This window comes from Falco punctatus (genome assembly GCF_963210335.1).
Source record: "Falco punctatus genome assembly, chromosome: Z".
In the NCBI taxonomy this organism is placed as follows: Eukaryota; Metazoa; Chordata; class Aves; order Falconiformes; family Falconidae; genus Falco; species Falco punctatus.
The window spans coordinates 10,839,903-10,855,052 of NC_137586.1; the positions used below are offsets into that span (position 1 = coordinate 10,839,903).

General features: G+C 54.7%; 1 protein-coding gene across 8 annotated transcripts in view; it reads left to right on the forward strand.

Annotated features, from left to right (window-relative positions):
* The window catches only part of CNTFR (ciliary neurotrophic factor receptor), a gene marked incomplete at both ends in the record, with an annotated part of 209,952 nt that overhangs the window by 111,823 nt on the left and 82,979 nt on the right, over positions 1 to 15,150 (forward strand). For all 8 annotated transcript variants that reach the window (XM_080371309.1, XM_080371310.1, XM_080371312.1 and 5 more), the window contains one exon: positions 9,989 to 10,070. In XM_080371309.1, coding sequence (XP_080227435.1) covers positions 9,989 to 10,070 — 82 coding nt within the window. Of the gene's footprint in view, positions 1 to 9,988; positions 10,071 to 15,150 lie in introns of those variants that run through there.

Consider the following 15,150-nt stretch of genomic DNA (forward strand, 5'->3'; position numbering starts at 1 on the left):
GACCCTGCGCTTCAGCCTCTCGTGGCTGCCCTTCCCCTTCTTCCAGCTCTGTCAGGCGGTGGGGGGGCGAGGGGGCTGGGGTCAGTGAGATCCTGCAATGGTAAGACAGCTGCCAGCATGTGGCGAGGCTCAATGTGCCAGTGGGGCCATTTGGAGCAAAAAAGGGCAGATTCCTCCCCTCTGCTTTCCCAGGAGGGAGTTTGCAAGCAGGAGGGGCAGGCATATCCCCAGGCCCAGTGCCAGCCCTGGGGTGGCCTTCTGTGTCTACCAAAGGGGCTGCTGGCATCACGGCACAGCCCCGTGCCTCAGTTTCCCCCAGCTCACCATTTTGCAGCCAGCTTGGTTGCCCACTTCAAGAAATGGGTGCCGCTGTGGCCTTTGGGGACAGTCCCCAGTAGGCTGTTCAGGGCGTACTGGGATCCTGTCAGATGGCATGGGGTGAGCGAGGTGGAGAAACTGGATAGAACTGGCAGGAGCAACAAGCACTAAAGCCTATCTGGCTGCAGGGTCAGCACCGTTTCTCTTCTGTGCTTTTCCCTGCCCAGGTTTTGGTCAGCATCCTTCTGGTGGGGAGGGAGGCAATGGGCAACCCACATGAAGGTGCAGGACTAATGTCTCCACCATCACATCTGTCTGGCTACCTGAGGTGGCCTGTGCCCCCACAGCAGTTTGTGGGCTGGTGACCCCAGTCTACTGGGTGATGTGAAGGTGCTGCAGGGACCACAGTCCAGGACACTGTCCCATTGCATTGTTTGCAGGTTTGTGCCCCAGGCGCTCTGTGGGTGTTTGGAGCTGGAGGCGTACATGGTGCCCGTGCTAACCCATGGGCATGAGGCCATCAGGCGTGACCCACTATGGCAATCTCCCCTGCAAAACCTGCTGGTCAGCTGGGGGGAGCCTGTGGCTGCAGAGGTGGGGTGGGTCAGGGTGTGGAGGTGTTGGGGGACTCAAAAGGATGCAGCAGGGCAGGACCGGGGGCGGCTGTGGTGCAGCTGTATGCATTTCGTGAACAGGTGTGTGCAGAGCACTTGGGGAACATGTAAGCTGGTGGTGCAGTACCTTTTGTCCCACTCACCCATATGCAGCAGCACTCCTCCTTTGGGACACCCCATCTTGTGCGGGCCCAGAGGACCCTCTGCACCCCGTGGGGCAGCAAGCCAGATGGGACGGCTGGAGCAGGCTTACAGCTTGGCCAGAACCGGGGTCCTTGTACCATCCTGATGCTCTCCCTATATTGTTTGCTGTCCCCTGTGGTCCATTGTGCTGGGAGGGAGACCCACATGCCAAGGGACGGAGGGAGCTCCCAGGGCAGGTGGATGGGTTGCAGAGAAGAGAGCCCAGCATCTCCTGTGGGACATGGACAGGGAAGGACAGTGAGGAGAGACCGGTGGAGAGCACACAGTCCCCGGCATCCTGAGCCCCTGCCTCTCACAACACCTCCTGCCCTCTCTGGGCCCTGGAGGCTGCCTGGCCTCCGCCTGCACTGTCCTCTTGCCAGCTCAAACTGCAGGCATGGGGGAGAGATGAAGCAAAGCAAAACAATTCTTCCAGAGGTTCTCTGGGGAGGTGGTGTCAGAGTTATTGGAGTGGCTTCCTCCGTGCCAAGCACTTAAAGAAAAAAAGCCCAAACAAATAAACAAGCCAAAATTAAAATACCCTACAAGCTCTATATAACTGGATGCTCCCTCCCTTACGCTCCCAGCTGCTAAGCCAGTGTCTTATTCCCTCCCTGGATAAAACAGGCTGCCAAGGTCTCTTCTAGCACTCCTCACTCCAGTCTCACTCATGTCTCTGAGCCCCTGCAACATGGGCTTCAGGCTCTCATCTTCCTCCAGCTGTGCCTCAGTGTGCTGGCAAAAAGCAAACCTACCCTGCTTCCCGAGCAGTGAAGCTTGCAGCCTCAGTCCTTTGCTGTGCTGGTTGATTCGGGAGTAAGCTGTACTTCTCCCTGGCTTGGGGACATCACCACCAGGAGGTTTTCTGGAGCCAAGCCAGCATGATCCTGCCTACGCTGGAGGGAAGGGTCCTGCAGGGTGCAGGGTGCCCGTGGTTGGATTGTTGCAGCAGCCGGTTGTTGTGCCCCACTTGCCCCTGTGCTTCTGCAGCAGCCAGGTGTCCTTCACCTCCTCAGTGTGGTAACACTGGAGTAACACCTGAGCCGGTGAGCCTGGACCCAGTGCCCATGCTGGTGTCCAGCCCCTTGCATGGGTGTTGCAGAAAACAGAACTCCAGAGGAGGAAGTTCGGGCTACTAAGAGGTGCAATCTTCATGTTTCCAGCCAAACTACCTGGTCCCTGTGTTCCCACGTGTCATTGAGGGGGGTGTTAAAGCTCCTGTGACCAGATCCACTCCCCGCCCCAAATCCCCACTACCAGCAACCAGGCTCCTGAGGCTTGGAGAGGCTTGGAAACACCATGCTGCCCTACACCATGTCCGCTGTGCCACAGGCATCCAAGCTGGTGGACGAAGTCTGGACAACAAACTGTCTGTCCTCCCTTTCGTCTTTGTTTTTCTCAGAACAGTACATGACTATGGTACAGTCTGGATTTTAACGCTAGGGTGCTTTTCCCTGCCCTGGAGGTTTGCATCTTAAGGGGCATTGGGGAATTCATAAAGCAGCATGGCCCCAGAGTCTCCTCGAGGCGAAAAGCAGGACTGTGAGCAGAATTCTGGGGCATTTGAAGGGTGGAAGCACCACAGGCAAAAGTAAGAAATGTTGCAAGCATTTGCCTGGAAATCACACACTGAACCTGGTGTGAGGCAGCAGGTCCTGCCATGTTTGTGTATGGGAGTTTGGTTTTGCTTTTGTGTTTTGTTCCCCATCATTAACGTTCTGTTTTTGTGAGTGGAGACTGGTAATTGAAGTGTCAAAAATCATTGTGACACCAAGAGTTCCTTCCTGCAGTAATCACAGCCTGGAGAGGCAGAGTGAGCAGGATCTGCCCTGAAATGTGCCCATCTTCGGTGATTTCTCCAGTTTCCAGGATGGAGCACTGGGAAATGCCCAGACCACAGGCATCTCCCATCTCCTGTCTGTCTCCCTTCTCTGTCTGGTCTCCGCTGCCTGTCCCTGGTATTGTGCCATCATCTTCATGCCACTGGGGGAAGCATCTATGGAAAAACTTGGCCCAAGACCCCACTTGAATGGAGGCTCCAGAAAAAAACCCATTGTCTTTGGCACTTCTTTAATAAAAGCAAACATCCAATTGATTCCTGCAATCTCTCTCTGCATGGAGCTGGGAAATGCTCAGTGCAGAGGAAAGCTGAGTAAAAAGTGGGGGGAAATGACATTTCCCATTGTTGATCCAAGCTTTCCTCCATCTTGGAGGCTGTCTCGGTGTGGATGTGGGGTGTGGAGGAGTGGGTATTGGGTACGGCAGCTTGGCTGAGCGTCCTGCCCAGGTGGCACTGGTGTGGGGCAGTGTCTCTCCACAACTTCTGCTGTGGGAATTCAGGACCGATCTGCCCTGCTGTGCTTTCTCCCAGCACCGATTTCGAAGACGTGTGATGCTTATTAGTATGCTGTGCTTTGTGTTGGCTTTTATCAATGCTGGAGCAGATGGCTGGGCTTGGACCGCTGCCCTCCACTTGCAGAAAGGCCGATTAATGTGATGGTAGTTGCGAGGACAGGTACAGGCAGTGGGAAACGTTCCCTTTCAAGGCTCTGAGCAGGAAGAGGGGATGGGCAGCAGCAGGCAGCTGCCTGTGCAGCAGCATTGCCCCTTGAGAGCTGTGGCACTGAGAGCTGTGGCTGGGCAGAGTCACTGGAGAGGTTCCCAGTAGTGTACCTGTGTGATGCTCTCCTGACATCGCTCATGGAGGTGGGATGTGGCTTGACAGGGAACCACACTGCCAGGATGATTCCCCAGCCTGTCCTTGGGCCATGAAGAAGACAGGTCATGGCATCTCTGCATGTGTCCCTTGTTGTACTGCAGACAGGCTGTGGGCTGCAGTGTCCTGATGCATTAGGGCTTTCTTGGTAAGTCTGGAGGAGCTGCAAGGTGTGGTTTGAGGTAAGAGGAACCCACCTTGCTCCTGGAGCAGAAATCCCTCAGCCTCTGCAGCTTCAGGGCGAGGACCTGGGTGTCACGGGCCCCCTCTGGCCTTTCCACAGCTCCCTACCCCAGCAGGAGCACATCGCTATGATCCACATGAGTAAGAAATTACCTGTCCTGGGAGCCAGCTCACCTGTCAGGCAGGCTCCCAAACAGCCTGAGGTATTTCATGGGTTGCTTGTTCCTCCCCAGACCATCCCAGCTTCCCCTGGACCCCATGGAAAACAGCTCTGGTTTTAGCTGGGCTGATGCTCCCTCCAGGAGTGCCTCTTCATCCCCAAGGGCATGGGGAGCAGCTTTGGTGGCTACCTTTCTCACTCAGACATTCTACCAAGTGACAGCTGGCAAGACGGAGCAACACCAAACTTCAGCACTTACAGTGGATCCAAGAGCCCTGCAAGCCTACAGCCACCTTCAGGGCTTGTCGTCCACCAAAGCAGCTGGGAAAATTTTTGAGGGCCATCACTCCACCTTCTGTCTGTCTCTCCTAGACTTCAAGGGAAGGAGGATTAGTGCTGCTGCCCAGGGACCCAGCGGTGCTGCCTAGGCTGGCAGAGGCACAATGAAGGAGCGGCGCTGCCGTGGGGGATTGCTTCCTTCAGGGCATCCTCTCACTTGGTGTCTCTGCTTTATTACTGGGAAGGAAGGAGGTGGAGGGAGGAAAGTTGCAGTTTGTGAGAGCCATGAGTGAATTAATTTCAGTGAGCCCCAACCATCCTGGAGTGCTCATGGTCCAGGCGGGCAGTGCTAATCGCCCTGTTGACAGTGGGGGTTTAAATTGGATTTAAGAAGGCTTTTCAGGCAGCAGGGGCTCTGGCTCTGCAGGTAAGGATTTCTGATAGCATGTATTAAGGAGCTGATAAAGCCCCTCTTTTCTATTCTCCCTCTTAAGTAGCAAAGTGGAGTTTAGCACTGACAAGGCATTGTAAGGCCAGGAGGCTTTAGGGCTGTTAGCAAATGTACGATATTGTACAACAACTATATTCTCCTCTCCTTTCCTTTGCCTTGCTGCCAGGGTTGATCTGAAGAGAGGAGACTCAGTGCTTTTGGACACCCCATTGTTGCTCCCAGGACTGCCCCCCTGCTCACAGCGCTGCCCACGATCAGCACAGTCCTTGTGGGAACCAGGGCTGGAGGGTGCCGTGCCCACTGTGGTGCTTCGCTGCTTGTCCCAGCGGCATGTGCGCTGCCCTCCAGAAGGGATGGCATCTCACTGTAGGCACCCCAGGTCCCCAGGGCTGGGAAGCGCTGTGGCAGGACCTCTGCTAGCAAAGAGCTGGGCTGAGCAATCAAGGGTGTCTTTGGTAAGTGTGTTCCTGTGAGGCTGGGGCCCAGGAGATGTCTGCTCCAAGTGTCTCAGGCGCAGGGACACTGTGATGGCTACAGTCAGTGTCTGCACTACAGGCAAACACCCAAACACCTTGGGGACAGGCAGCTTGTGACCTCTCCTGCAAGACAGGTATGCTGCAGTGTCTACAGTCAACATCTGCAGTACAGGTGTATTGTAAGGTCAACAATCAGTATCTGCAATACAGGCATACTGTTGTGTCTGCGGTCAGTGTGTGCAGGACAGGCGTATGTACCATAACACCTACAGCTGGCATCTGCAGTACAGGCATACCAGAGTGTCTGCAGTCAGTATCTGCAGTACAGGTGTCCTGCAGCAGCTACAGTCAGTGTCTGCAGTACAGGCATCCTGCAGCAGCTACAGTCATTGTCTGCAAACAGGCGTACCGTGGTGTCTACAGCTGGTGTGTGTAGTAGAGGCTGTACCATAGTGTCTGTAGCCACTGCCTGCAGTACAGACACACTGTGGTGCCTGCAGTACAGACACTGCAGGGCTCCTTTGGAAGGCTCTGGGCAAGGATGCGGTGGGGGGCATGTGGGAAGGAAACAACTTCCAGAGTTTTATTTCCACCCCCAGGTCACCACTTCAGAGCCAGGCCCTGTAACAGCACCTGGTGAGGAATTGCCCCACAGAAGTCTTTGTGATGGAAACACTAGGTTTTGAAACTACAACACTTGGGTTTTTTTGTGGGAGCCACGCAGCTGCAGAAGGAGGCCCTACTTCTTTGTCATTGCTGGGAGGGGGCCATGGCAGGTGGGCATTGCAGCGGGAGGCTGGGGTGCAGCCTGTGTCCCTCACCAGCTGGGGACAGCACTGCCCTGGAGCTGCTGTTTCCAGCTGCCAGTTGGTACCCTATTACCAGTGAGCGTCCCCAAGGTTTTGGGGATCCCTCTAAGCGAGAGCTGGAAAGGATCCATCCCTCTGCCTGCTTGGAAGAGGACGGTGGGACTGTTCAGCAGATGGTGGTATCCTACTTTTCACTTGGATACATGATCCCCTTCTCTCTTGCTGCCCACCTCGGGACTCTCCTCAGCCCATCACACCACAGCAGTTAATGTCACGCTGCTGTGCCCCTTCAATCCTGCGTGCTGGGGCAGCTTCTGGGCTTGTCTTCACATAGGTCTGGCCACAGCCCCCTTCCACATAGCCTGATCTTGCTCAGGAAAAGCGCAACTGGAAACACATTTAGTTTGGACCAAAAGGAAGGGGACTATATTCATGTCTACACTGAGTTGTCTTCTGCTAAGGGTGACCATGACTGATGTCTTCAGTACCCCTGGCGCAGAGTACAAGGCAAGGAAGGATCGGCTAGTGGCTCTCTCCCAAAACAAGAAGCGAGGAAGGCTGCTGGAGATGCCTCCAGCTCCAGAGCTGCCAGGCCACTGCATCTCGTGTGCCCCCTCACCTCCCTTCACCCCTGCCCAGGCTCCTCTTTCCTCTCCACTGCGAAGAAAGGATTCACTACAGGGGCAAAAGCAAATATTCTCCAGCCTCTTGTTTCACGGAAGACTGCGTTTCCCACTGCTGAGTTCGCTGTGTAATAAATGCGGTTCCCCACCGTCACCTTTCAACTGGTTGCTGCTGGAGTGGGGACGCAACCCAGGGAGCTGCACACCTGATGAGCTGCTGCTCACTGGCCCGTATGCCCCCATGCCAGGGCTTTTGCTAGAGAAATCGTTAAATGAGCAAATACAGCAAATGGAAATTTGCATTAGAAGCATCTACAGAAATTGTGAAGGTTTCATTAATGTGCTTGGAAAAAAAATAATCAACATGGCTCTGAGCAAAACAGTCAAACAAAGCAAATACTGCATGGGAAATTGCAATTCAAGTGAGAAAAAGTTGGTTTTCTGGCTCAGTCTTTCACATTAAAACAGCTCCGGCTCCTGCCAGAGCAGGACTCATCTCTGAAAAGAAATAAGGTTTTACAGGGCAAAAGCAGTCGAGTGGTGAGGTCTCTGTGTTGGCAATGGGAGCCTCTGCCTGTGTCCTGGCCATGCCGCAGAGTCCCCAGGGAACCCGGTTGAATCCTTCCTCTGTCCTTTTCCACCTGCAGCCAAACAGCATCACCCTTGAGACTGTTGGTGCTTTGGGACAGGAACCATCCCTTGCCACGTAACTGTGGTGCCTGTTGCCGCACTGGTCTGGCCTTGAGGAGGCTGCCAGGCACGTTGGCAAGAGCAGTAGCAATTATTTTAACAAGTGATAGGAGGAGGAGCAGCAGGGGAGGGAAAGTGGCTTTGCTCCTTGGCATGACTGAGATGTAGAGCATGATGGTTGGTGATGTTATTTGCACCACATGAACCAAACTGAAGGCTACAGCAAGCAGGTCTTAATGCTTTTCAAAGAGCAGGCTAATTGCTGGGGGTTCAGAGGGGCTGCTGTCCTGCCTCCCATCATTGCCACTGTCCCAGAGGTGGGATGGTTGTGCTACCTGGGGGTACCTGGACTGCAGGGCAGGGCAGGGGCTCTGGCCCTGGTGCAGTTCCCTGCATGCTTCAATTCCTGGTGCAACCCACCAACTTCCAGCGCTGTAGAGAGGGAATATTCAGTGGGAAGTGAATTTGGGATTGGTAGAGAGAGTCAGCTCCTGGTTTTCAGGCAGCTGTCAAGCTGCTTGGGCCCTGCGTGCCAGCACTGCTCCAGGATGTGCCATTGCACCTACCTTGGGTCCTGGCCATCACCCATGCCCCGAGCTGCCACTCACAAGAGGCATCTAGCATGCAGGTGGGGTGGCAACAGGGGAGCCACGCTGCAGGCATGGTGGGGACACACAGAGGAGGCAGAGCAGAGACAGAGCGGAGAGAAGGCACAGGGAAAAAGAGGAGCAGCAGAGAAGCAGCAGAGTGAATGATAACGATGTAATTAGCACTTAGTGCTCCTCGCCCAGAGCTTTCAAAGGAAGGTCACCTTCATTATATCTGCTTAACAGGCAGGGAAACTGAGGCACAGGGATGACTGCGAGAGTGATATGTTCAAGGTGACCGGGGGTGGGGGGATTGGGCTGGGCTGGGAGCAGGGTCTGGGGCTGGTATATCCACGCTATGCAGCTGCAGCACACTGGGGATGGCTCTTGCTGCCAGCCCTCCCGGCCCAAACCCAGCACTGCAAATTCAGCAGCAAGGCCATGGGTCCCTTCTCTACCCATTGCCAGATTCCCCATCGTCAGACACCCCAGCATCCCTGCCACGGAGGCATTTGAGGGCAGGCTGGTCCTGCTGCACCCCAAAATCTGCTCGTGATATCCCTCCCAGCTGCTCTTGCCTTCCCCTCCAGCCCTGCAGTGGCTCATGTCCTGCTGCGAACCCGAGGCCATCTGGGCTTCTGCAACAGCCGTGTTGGGTAATGGAATATGTTTTGCTGTTTTTTTTTCTCTGGCCAGTACAGCTCCCCCTTTATTTAGGTTTAAATGGATGCCATCTGGCTAACGAGCTCATACTCATGTTCTAGATTAAAAGGCAATCCTCTGCATGTTACTGATACGGTGCTGGAGATTAGAGAGGTTTAAATGGTTTTGAAGCTGTAATTTGCTTTTCACGCACAGTGCTGTTTACCTGCTGGCGGGTGGGCTGCCATCCTCATTGCTGTCCCCAGCAGCTCCCTCCCAGCTCTGCTGTTCTCTGCCAGCCATGGCTGCAAGAAGAGAGCACAGGCATCGCCAAGCCTGACAGGGCTGCACAGGACATTCTTGGGTTGTTGCTGCCATTTGTCCACTGCTGGGGGAGCTTGTTGGTACAAGGAGGATGTTCCCTGCTTGTCTCTAAAGCCCAGCATGTCTCCACACACCTGCCTTCTTAGCTGTGTGTACCCTCCTGCCCCCCACCTCCATGCACCTCAGCATCCCCTGGAGTGTGACATGATTCACGGGGATAGAGCAGCCTCTGCACCTCTCCCAGCCCAGAGGGATGTTGAGAGGGTGCTGACAGCAGGTGGCTGAGGCAGCATGCTGCATCCGTCAGTCACTGTGAAGACATTGATGAAGGTTACACTGTCCTCGGCATGCCTAGAAATGCTGCTGCTGTTGCATCAGGCTGGTGGACAGCACAGCGCTCGGTACTAGCACCAGAGGGGCTGTGCTGGAGCAGCAACAGCTGCTGCCCGTGCGGCGATCTGCATCTTGCACATCCTAAGCGCTGGCTGCTGCTGTGAAGTGTCTGGGTGTGCTCTCGTCTCTTCAAAGAACCTCTGCAACCCACCTGCAGCCAGTGGCTGTTCCTAGGGTGATGCTGCAGCTGCCAAGGAGAGCCCAGCACCAGGGTTTGACTTTCTTAAGGGAAATGTTGAAGATGAGATGAGGAAAATACAGCATTTGTGCAAGGTGTATCATCACCTCCGGGCAGCCAGTTATGCTGGCATCTCCTATGGAAAGTGCCATAGGCTACTGAGTGATGGAGTATGCACCAGCAAAATGCCTCATGTTGCAGTGAGTTCCCCCATGGCTGAGATGAAGCCTTGCTTTGTGACCATCTCTTTGTGGTCCCATTGCACCCTTCAGCTGCCTGGGAGGGACAAGCTCTTGGCACACCATGTATGAGATCTTCTGGGGGCAAAACCCGACTGCTTCTGCCTGTGTTTGCTTCCACAGATGGCTAACCCTGTCCCGTCAGCCTGCTGCGTGGTGCTCGCCGTGGTGGTGGTGGTGTATGCCCAGAGACACAGCCAGCAGGGTGAGTCTCATCACATATCTCCCACCTTGGGGGTCCTGAAAAATATGAATGCTGCTCGTCCAGCCTCTCCCCTGGGACAAGCCGGGTGCACTTTCCAGGCTTGCCTGATACTGGCAAGATAACATCCAAATTTCTGGGTGTTACCACTTTTCTCCTCTCCATGACACACACATCCCCTCCTGCCCACCACTGTGGGGTTCAGGCATCCTGCATCCCCCCAGGGCCCCCAGTGTCCTTGTCCTGCCCACACCCCTGCATGTCCCAGTGTACCCCTACAGCCAGGGCACTGCTTCCCATCCCTTCACCTCCCCTTTTTTGTTGCACACTGTCCTGTGCAACCCACCCATGAAGGGAAGCAGCAGCCTGGCAGCCCCACCCCGACACCCTACCCCATGACCGTGATGGATGCCTCATCCTGTTCTTAAGTCCCTGGGGTGACTTTGTTCCCATTGCCACCACACATCTGTTCCCACCACTATCTCCCTTCTTTCCAAGTTGGCAGAAGATTTAGGGCTTACCTTAGTGACAGCTTTAGAGAGACTACATTTTAGAGTCACCAGTGGCACTGGGAGCTGGAGGACCTTACATGTTCCTAGGTCTAGGCAGGAGCAGGAAGGTTAAAGGGAGGAAAGCTGGGTCTCACTGTGGGGTCACCTATGGCAGCCCTGCAAAGTGGGACAAAATGGAGGACCTCCAAAATTCGCTGGCTTTCCTGGCAGTCAGCCTGACTCTAGTTGCTTTCGGTGGATTACGGAGGGGAATTTTGCTGATTAACTCCAGTAAGGACATCTGTGCATCCACAGGCTTTGTGGGATAGAGAAACCCAGCCAGAGGGCCCGGCTGAGCTGCCCTAAATCCAGCTGGGTGGGTTTACCTTGCTGGAAGCTGCCAGCTTGGAAAAAAAAGCTGGGGTTTGGCAGCATGTTTCCATCACAAGGGGACAGCTGCTTGCCGGACATGGAGAGAGCTTGCTGGGTGGTGTTGCAGGAGGGTTCCCACACCTTCCCAGGGCACCTGCTCAAAGCATTTGGGTGCTGAGCTGTGTGTTGCTTGTGGTGGTGTGATGCTTTCTGCAGAGAAGCAATGCTGCTTGGTCCTACTGTGCTTGTAGGACTGCTGTCTGCGAAACCTTGAAAGACCCAGTGTCAGGGCTGCCAGGGTAGCCTTTGGATGCACTGTGCTGCTTCCCTTTGTGCTCTGGGAATGGCAGCCCAGACCTGTTGCATGGGGAGATGCACAAAATACAGACATGCCAGGTACTTCAGGCTTATCCACGCTTAAAATGTATTGTCTAGACAGAGAAACAAACACCACTCCCCACCAGTGCTGGCCAGGGCCGTGCATTTTGCTGCTGGCAGCGGCATGCTGGCACAGAGCGCGGCCCTAGGTAAGGCCCCTGGCCAGACAAGCTGCAATGACTGTCACCTTCTGCTCCATGATTCGGCAGGATTCAGGGATTTGGCAGCATAGCCTCCCCATCCCTGTGTCTCTCCTCTTTCCCTTGCCTGGCTGTGTCCAGGAGGGAGATGTCTGAGGCATCTGGAGCTACTGAGACCTGAGTGCATCGATAAGCACCTGAACAAGGTGTGCAGAGTGAGTCAGGGCTCTGCCCATCTGCAAGAGCCAGAGAGGCAGTTCTGTACTGGGGAATGTAAAAAGAAGAAAGGCGGGGGCCTGGGGGAACTGGTATAAGAGCTGGAGGAAGGCCAGTAGGGCACTTCCAGGATTGTCCTCCATATGTCCCCCTGAGGCACCATGTGTCCCTCTGGGCACTTCTCTGAAACACTGAGGTGATGCTCTGTGCAGGGGCTTTGGAGCAGCAGGTCTCCTGCCCACCCTGCCATGCCCAGCTTGGAGAGGCTGCCCACACGCAGGTGAAGTCAGGGAGTGTCTGCCCCGCACTGGAGACCCAAAGGATTGTGCTCCATCCCCCCCACGCAGAGCGCACCCCCTGCCCCACTGGAGTCTCCCCTTGCCAGCCCATGCTCATCCCCCTGCTAGCTGGGTGCTCAGGCTTGGAAAGCACAGCAGGAATGGGGTGGGAGGATGGATTAATCCCACTGGTGGCAGGGACTGGCTGGAGTGGGGGGAATACACTGGCATAAAGTCCATTTATCATGCACTTCAGGCACGCTCGACTTTAATAGCTCATGAAGCACTTTAAGAGCTGCATTAGCACTGAATACTTGAGTGAGGAGGGTGTGACAAGCTGTTAAGTGAGCATGAGCACAGCACAGTGAGCTTGGCCACTCGCTCTCACCCACTCCTGGCTCTCACGTGCACCCTGGTGATTACTGGAGCATCCTGCAAAGTGCCACATGAATTAATAAAAGCAGCGTCAGGCTCGAGTGGAGGTGAGACTGCTCATGCGTTAACCCCTCTGCTCTTCGCCTTTGGTCCTTCTCCTTGGAGCTGGCAGAGCAAAGGGTGCATTTTCTGGGAGGTGGGAGCCCAGGATACTCTCCAATGTTGGCAGAGGTGTGTGTGGAGGGGCTGTCACTCCCTTTGGTTGCAAGAGCTCCCTTGCTTGGCATCCGTGGCAGGTTGCTGAAGTTCCACCTGCACCACCCCGCTGGGCACTGTCGCTTCCAGCTACCCGTGGAGGTGGGCACTGTGCGGTGGGAGACTGGAGCTGGCACTCAGGGCAGTCCCAGGGCTTGCTCAGAGGGTGGCACTAACGTGCTGGCTTGGGCAGTGCTGGCGTTTGAGTGTCCTGCCGCAGGGAAGAGCAGAGTGGCAGCAAAAAAGGGTGTTCATGAGGGGCTCTCCCATGGCATGGCCCCTTGTGACACCCCAGCCAGGGGGTATGTGGGTAGGGCAGAATGGCTGGCTGTGGACAAGGGATGCTACCCCTCAGGGGAAGCATCACTGATTTCTGAGGTTGTGGCTGCACCTCCAGGACAGCTGAATCCATTGAATGGGCATTGCTTCCACCCCACTTCCACCATGGGGTCTTTGGTTGCAGTGTTTTTGGGCCGCAGGGTTGGACTCTTGGTGCTGCTGGAGCTGTCAGCTCAGGGAGTTGCATGGTGCACGCATAGCTAATTCTGTTCCTGCTAAACCAGTCACCCTGTGCTGCTCAGCCCCTGGCACAGGGTGGCTCTGGCAGGCTCCGGCAGCCGGCTCGGCATGGGTGGGATCTGCTGCTCGCTGCCACTGCACTGAATGCATGCCTTCCCCAGCCTGTCTGGGCAGCTGTCACGGGGTCATTTTGAACACCCACCTCAGCGCTCTCGAATTTAGTGAAAGAAAAGGCGATGCACTGGGTAAAATTGGAAGTGGAGGGGAAAAGACATAAGGCTTGCAGGGATTAACTGCCAGAATAGGGTGGTATAAGGTGGTGTTTGGCCCTCCTGCTGGACCTGCTGAGTAGATGGTCCAGGGATGTCCTCTCGGTGCATGGGTCAGCACTAAAAGTAAACCAGCTTCAGATGGAGCTGCCAGATGGGGAGCAGCATGCTCCAGAAACGGGCATTGCCCTGGGCAGCCAGAAGGCTGTCACCCTCCACACAGCTCCCAGCCAGCACGGAGAGATAGACTGGAGCTGTGGGAAGAAATGGGAGGGGGCAGAGGAGGCAGAACTGTCTGAAGATCGTCCAGGAGAGACCGGTGTCCTCCCTGTCATTGTAGGCAGCTCAGTTTTCCTTCCTGTATTTCCTTCTCCGGGCAGTGGTTGACGCCGATTTATTTCAGAGGAGCGGAAGGTGATGGGGAAAGCTCAGCAGAGCACAGAAGCAATGCTGCCTGCTGCAACACTCACACCTTTGGCTGGCCAGGGGCTCTGGCGTGTGAAAGCAGTGCTGGCAGGGGTGCCTGCAGTGCAGAGACCCTCTCCCTAGCAGAAGTTGGGCACCCTCAAAGGGAAGGGAAAGGCCACAGCATGAGCCCTGGGGCTTTGCCAAAGCTCCTTACATAGGAGATGTGTACATGGTGGAGATGCCTAAATGCATGTCAGGCCATAAAGCATACATGCATGGGTGATTTCAGCTCTTTCTATTCATTGCCATTACTGCCTGTGGCTGGATTTAGCTGTTCCCAGTAGACCTACAGTAGGCTACAGCAGTCCTAGAAGGAGGGAGCTCTGCTTCCCCAGGCTTGTGCCACGACCAAAGCATCTTCCCCATCCATCAGCTTTGCCAGTTACATCCACATCTGTCCCAGATTGAGGTTTCTTTGCTTTTAAAACTGGAGTAATTCTGCTTTATTGATCCTCACCTTGCTGAATTAACTCATGTTTAAACAATAATTATGTTTTCACTGAGGAGAGGAGACAAAGAGATAAACGTCTCTGGAAATGAATGCTTTTCAGATGCCACATGCTGAGGTTAATTTATTGATGGGTGCCGAAGCTGCTATCTCCTCTTTTTCTCACCAGCAACAAGCAATTAGCCCCCATCATTCCTCAGCCGAGGAAAGAGAGAGATTTTGTTTCATTACTTTCCCTTCTCTCTTGCTCTCTTAAGCTCTGGTGCTAATCTTTTGCAATCGGTTCTGCTGCAAAGCCTCCAGGGAGCTTTAGTTTGCCTGTGCCTTGTTAGAAATGCTGCCCACATTTCAGCTAAGACAAAGCCTGGTCCGGTAAACAGCCTTTAAGATGCACAGCAAAGCCACGCAAATTGGCTTTTCAAAGAGAAACAGCTGTAGATACATCCCTCTCTCCCCTCCCCACACTGCCCAGCCTTCTCCATGTGGCATTTGTGACTGACGAGGATGGGACCAGCTCTTTCTGGACTCTGCTTAGTCCCACATCAGTCAGCCTATGCAACTCCCCAGGGCATCTGCCTGGCACAGTTAAGCTAGTTGCTTTTGTTTTTGGGGTGTTCTCTGGCTTTTCTGTGTAGGCGATGGTTTGTAGATTCATGCAGGATCATGTCACTTGTTTGTAGACGTCTGAGGAGGTTTTGTTTGTTGTGCAAATGTTGTCCAGTTAAGGTACCTGGATCCAAGTGGTGTGATGGGCTACCTGGGTCTTGAGGCTTCGTCTTGTGCTTGTGGTGCATAGGGGAGATGTGCATCCAACCTAAGACAGCTTTGAAAGAGTAGGCTCTCCAAATACATAAGGTCTCTCCTCTCCTCTCCC